Source organism: Nomascus leucogenys, chromosome 12 (genome assembly GCF_006542625.1).
Source record: "Nomascus leucogenys isolate Asia chromosome 12, Asia_NLE_v1, whole genome shotgun sequence".
NCBI lineage: Eukaryota > Metazoa > Chordata > Mammalia > Primates > Hylobatidae > Nomascus > Nomascus leucogenys.
In genome coordinates, this window is record NC_044392.1 from 23,659,804 (window position 1) to 23,665,803 (window position 6,000).

Here is a 6,000-nt window from a genome sequence, read left to right on the forward strand (position 1 = left end):
ATTACAGGTGCATGCCACCACACCCAGCTAATTTCTTTGTACTTTAGTAGAAACGGGGTTTCACCATGTTGGCCAGACAGTCTTGAACTCCTGACCTCAAGTGATCCACCTGCCTTGGCCTCCCAAAGTGCTGGAATTACAGGCGTGAGCCACCACACCCGGCCTATTCATTTGTTTAACTGCAGAAATATTAACATAACTGTCTAGTCCAAATGGTTTTGGAAAAGAGATTGTGGATGTATAATTTTATTCCTCAAAAATATTTTCACTGTTTGAAAATCAAATAGCAGTAAACCAACATGATAGAGGATAGAACAATACTAAGATGTTATAAATGAAACTGTCTATCATCTACATTAATAGAGCACACAATTTAAATAAGACATACAAATTTTCTCTCAAAAGAAGAAAAAAGGGGGCTATTTAAAGTCACTTAAACAGTACATGCCTAGGCATTCTTAGAAGTTCTCTCTGATTCCAATGAAAAACTGTCTACTCTTAATGTGTTTTAATGTATTTGGAAATCATTGGAAACTAATACATCAACAAGCCTATGCCACATCCTGAGTATTGAACTCAAGCTTGATTCCAAAAATTTCTAAAATATGACTACTCAGGTGTAAAGACTGAATTAACAGTACCTGAGGAAATTAAGACATTTAAGGAACATGAACATGTTTGGGGATGTATTTTATACATACTCACTGACTTTCTTCTAGCAATACTAGTTGCAACATTTTAAATAAATTTAGAGACATAACCTCTAGAAACGTAACTTTTAAAAATCTCATCCTGTGTCTTAATTGGTGAGGTGTAAGCAGTATCATATAATACAACCAGGTAAGACTTCTGTCGCATCAGCTCATATTCACTTCTTGAATATGAACTTTTATTAATTCTTACCAAATTCCCACTGCCACATTTCTGGAATTATAAGGTACTTAATGAAGTATGATTAATTCCCTTTTTCTTCTGTTTGCTTAAATAGTACTAGCCCTTTGAAATTTTCCAGCAGGTCCCTATGTTGTTATCAATAAACAATGAGCTGTATACAAGCTTAATGGTAATAACGTTGATGCTATTCATTTTCTTAACAGAATATTTTACCTAATTCCTTCTGATAATATTAAAATTTAAAAGTATAAGATTTCTTGTTGATCCCTTCCTTGTGCTGATTATATTTCCCTTTTAACTCTCCAAGAGCATATCTGAGCACATACTTGCAGACCTGTCATACTGATGAGTGCAGAGCTCCACCGCAGGCAGTCCTAGAGATTGGGATCTTAAATTTCTCCCAGAGTGTCCTACACTCCCCATCCATTCATGGTAAAGTATTTAATTTTAATGTTCTCATTGTTTACCAGAAAGCACAGACAGTGAGGCTAGCTTTGCCACTCCCGTTTCCTTTCGCTATGCTGCTGAGCTTTTTCAGCCAATTGACTTTGCTTTGAGGCTATAAATATCTGAAAAATGTTCTGCATTTGATGCTCTTGGATTCTGTATCCATATTTAGCTGTTTGTGGCATGCCTTTGTTTAAGCTACTCTACCACCCATACAATCGGTCAGGTTGAGATCTGGATGGTCAAAGGACAAACGGATCAACATTCAACAGACACTGACTTACTACGAGCAAGGTACCAATCTGGCAGACAAGTTGACAATGAAGGGGGTGGCAAGATAAGAATACAAAGATAAACAAGGCTCCCTGATATCAAAAATTTCATAGTCTTGACAAGGCATGGGCACAACTTATAACACTGGAATAAAACAAATGAAACATTTTACAACTAAAAGAAAATGAAGATTAGGACAGACAGCATAAATATTTTTCTCTCAGCCACGTCTCAAAAATGTGCATTAGTTTGTGTTCTAAATATAGATCCACCTATTATAAAGCTCTGAACATATTCCAGAAAAATTTTCCAAACCATGGCAATACACAAAACCCTGAGTATATGTATTACGACAATATATACATATGTACACAATATATATGTATTATCAACCAAGGAGCCAAACCTGTCAACAACAAACTCAAAATAGTGCCTAGTCTTCAAATTTTGTGAGGCAAACTAATAAAATATTGTTTCTAGAAGTTCCTGTTAAGATATTCTTTGGAGGGTTACTTCTGTTGTTGTTTGTTCCCATCATGATTGCAAACAGAAGTATATTGCAGGAGATGTAAATTGCACTTAATAAAGCTCCTTATTATTACCCTACCTTTAGAACCCACATGGCTATGTAGGTTAGGTCTCAAAACTGGATGAACTAGACCTAAGCAACATCCCCATACTCACCTTCCTATCTTGTGAAAACATTCCAAATAAATAAACATCTGCCTTCAATATATCTTCTTTGAAAACTCAGTTCACTGACCTTTTGATAAAACTGCTCCCCAGAATCCCCTGACAATCATGATTTAAATGCACTAAGTTAAGGGCTTGGTTAATGCCTGGCCCCAAGAGCCAGGATAAAGATTATAGGCCAACCTGCAGGTAAAATAATGGGCCAAGCCACAGAATCAGACAATTTTAAAGCTAAAAGGGACCACAGATACCAATTACTCCAGATTCCACTTTTATGCTGAAACCTAGAGGCCATGAGTTAAAACTTCTTGCCCAGAGTTAGACAACCAACTTGTGGCAAAGCCAGAATGAAACCAAGTTCTCCATCCCCAGTTGTATACTCTAGGTTTCTGGTTGTATCCTCTAGACTAGGTTCCCAATTTGTAGATTTCCCTGAAACATGTTAGACTACACTCATCAAAGTCTCTTTAAATTGTGAGACGAACCTAGATGATCCAAGACAATGAAGGTTTGAACACACAGACAAGAAACAAGAAAAACAAAACTAGTGTATTCTCCAAACTGTTTTTCTACATTCTATTACTTTTATTTCAAAGTTTTTACTTCAAAGTTTTCAAACATACACCCTGTTCATACAATAGGCAACTTAAAACTAGCTAAGGACATAGCCAAGAGTCATTCCAATAGTTCTGAAATATTTACGTCAAACTAAAGACAACAAAGTAGTATCCAGGATGAGCTGCCCCAGAGGAAGGAAAGTAGCAATACTAAACAATAAATAAAAACAACTTCTGGTTAATTGATAGAGAAAACAAAAAAAGTTACAATGCAGTGGAAAGTCTGCAATTGGTCACAAAAATGCAAGGTATGGTATGTATATGTGTGTGTCACACACATATACATACCATGCATTTCTGTGATGTCTGATATGAAGTCTTGGCATCAACTGAACTACGCAGAAAGAAAACTTCTAAGTCATGGTCACTCTTGAACAATAAACATATATCCTGTTCAGAAGGACGAAAGAAAAAAAAACATAATGTAAACTTGCTCTCACTCTCTCTCTCTCTCTCACACACACACACACACAAAATATACAATATATATTTCACAAATCAACCCCTAGGAATGGACTACAAAACAACATACACTTATAGACTTTTATGTCCTTACAAATGAAGAATGATAGTTAACACTAGGTCCAGAGAACCCAGATAGTTTTGGATACTGAAATACCGAATTATCATATACACGTATTCTTAGAATAGCATGGCCCTATTTCTAACATCACACAAATAAACAGTATGCCAAAGAAGTGTGTAAGGAGAGGAAGATGATAGAATGGGAAAACGTTGTAACTACAATATACTCTAATTCATATGCACTTTCAGATTCTCATCAACCTTTGTTCTAAATGACCAGCTAAGTGGGATTAGCAGGCAGACGGAAAATCAGGCACCAAAGTTTTTAATCTAATTTGCTGAGAACAAACTGGGTGACCTTGCATCGTCTCCCACTCCTTTGCATTAAGTCTTCCGGTACGTAGAGTAACATCAAGAAACAGCCAGCAAAATACAAAGTGGTACACAAATAAATCCTTAAGAACTGGTTATAAGAAGAATTGCTGCATTTTTATGATTAAAAGGGTCACTAGTGATGATTTAATCCAATCCACTCACTTTACAGATGAGGAATCACAAGCCAAAAATGTGACTCGATCTGCCCCAAATCCCATAGCCATTTAGTGGTAGAACTGAGGCAAGAACTTAGATCTCTGGACTCCTTGTTCTATGATCTTTGTGATGGACATGAAGTTTTCAAATCAACTGAACTATACAGAAAAAAACCTTCTAAGTCTTGGTCACTCTTGAATAGTAAGCATATACCCTGTTCAGAAAGATGAAAGAAAAAAACATAAGGTACTTGATCACTACAGGCTTAGATGCACACGACTGCAGGATAACATCTTAACATTGTGTTTGATCCCAAGTGCTTCAAATTTGCCATCTTATACTCAGCCACATTACTAACGTCTTTTGTAGTCACGTAAGCTAAGCGATAAACATCTTGCCGTTTCAATATTTTGGAAAGCCACAGCTCAGTCCTGAATGCCAGGCTATAAATCCTTAAGCTATGAGTTTTCAAAACCAGTATGGTTTTAGTGCTGCCACAAGGCTCACCCTAATAGAATCTCATCATTCAGTTTTAATTAAAGAGGTGGTTACCAGGAATGCAGAAAGGCAAAGTTTCAGTGTGTTCATCACTTTTAACCTGCTGAGTGGCAACCCAGTCACTTTACAACGAGATTCAGAAACAATAGTGTAATCTGAAACAATCCACACCCGTTGGAATAAGTGGTTGCTTTTAGAGAGAGTGAGGTTCAGGCAGAGGTTATAGATTAGTCTGCTCCCACCAAATACATAGTTTGTATTTTTTTTTCATTCATTAGCTTATTCTCTGCTTTTTCATAATATCTTTGTTTCCAGTCTTGCCTCATTCAACAAGAAAAAGAGACGAAAATCCATTCACTTGGTTTCATGGAGTTTTCCATCATACCTTCTTGAAGATTGATTGCCTGGCAGTTCCCTTGAAGTAATCGCCTAAGAATTACGTCTTGGATAGCCCAACTTCCGCATTAAACTTACTGCAGGTGTCTGAAGAGGTCCAAAGACCATACTGAGTCACATCCCTGTCCAAGTGATAGTCTCAAGAAACTTGTCAGAAATGCACCCCCAGAACAAAAAGGGATGTGGGAAACTGACCTAGCACGGATGAGGACTGGGAATGAGCCTGTGACTTAGGGAATGAATTTCAGCCCAAGCAAAAATAGGAAACATCAGCCTCTAAGACGGCCTGTGGTCCTTACCGTACACCCGGACCCAGCTCTGTTGCTGGCACACGGACTCCAGAAGGATCCGATCCAACATGCCACCGGCTACGGCTCCACTGACTGGGACAACCGCGTCCAGTTCCTCCGGGGGCAGCGGCGAGTCGGACTCCAGCGCCGGGAACATCTCCGGCCAGGACAGCGCCTCCGCGGCTCCTCCGGACGACGGAGAGAGCTCCATGGTGCCCCGAGGTGGGAGGGGGACGAGGCGGCGGCTTCAGGGCGGGCTGGCGCGCGGCTCCGCGCCCTGCCTGCGGGAAGGGGAGGAGGAGAGCGCGCAGCGAGGACAGGGACCCGAGCGGCAGCCGGCGCGGACACCTCTCACCTCCTTCCCCGTCGCCCACTGCCCGGGGCTCGGGCGCTGCAGCCCACCTGCAGCCGGCGGGCGGGATCCAGGCCGGGAGGAGGATCCAGCGTGGCCCCGACCAAGGGTGAGTCCGGGCTCAGGTGTGTGTGGGTCCCTCCCGGGAGAGGACGCAGAAGAACCCGGGAGGGGAGGCTCGCCCTCCCACCTCCTCGGAGCCGCCTTCTTCAGCCTCGCCGGCGTCTCTCGCGGTCAGACCAGGCTCTGGCTGGGGATGCAGCGGGGCCGGGCAGGGCTGGGCTTGGGGGCGTCGCCGCCAGGGGCCGCCCCCTCTGACCGGCTCCCGCCGCCGCCGCCTCAAGCTCCGAGTGCCCGTTCCCTCAGCCTGAGGAGGGGTAGGGGGCGGTGGCCCCGGGTTCTAGCCCGCCTGTCCTCGGCCCCCACTTCTGGAATGAGCCTGCCCGCCCCCTGACTCTCAGGCCACAGCTCCGGCCGCAGCTCT

The 6,000-nt window shown here is 42.0% G+C and overlaps 1 protein-coding gene across 2 annotated transcripts in view; it reads right to left on the minus strand.

The window, feature by feature from the left end:
- The window catches only part of RASAL2 (RAS protein activator like 2), a 411,681-nt gene extending 405,917 nt beyond the window's left edge, over nt 1-5,764 (minus strand). The window contains exon 1 of one of the 2 annotated variants that reach the window (XM_003258936.4): nt 5,174-5,764. In XM_003258936.4, the coding sequence (XP_003258984.2) occupies nt 5,174-5,375 (202 nt within the window). In that variant the 5' untranslated portion in view covers nt 5,376-5,764. The remainder of the gene's footprint in view (nt 1-5,173) is intronic. The other variant, XM_030823932.1, reaches the window with a different exon arrangement.
- Nucleotides 5,765-6,000: the final 236 nt, after the last annotated feature.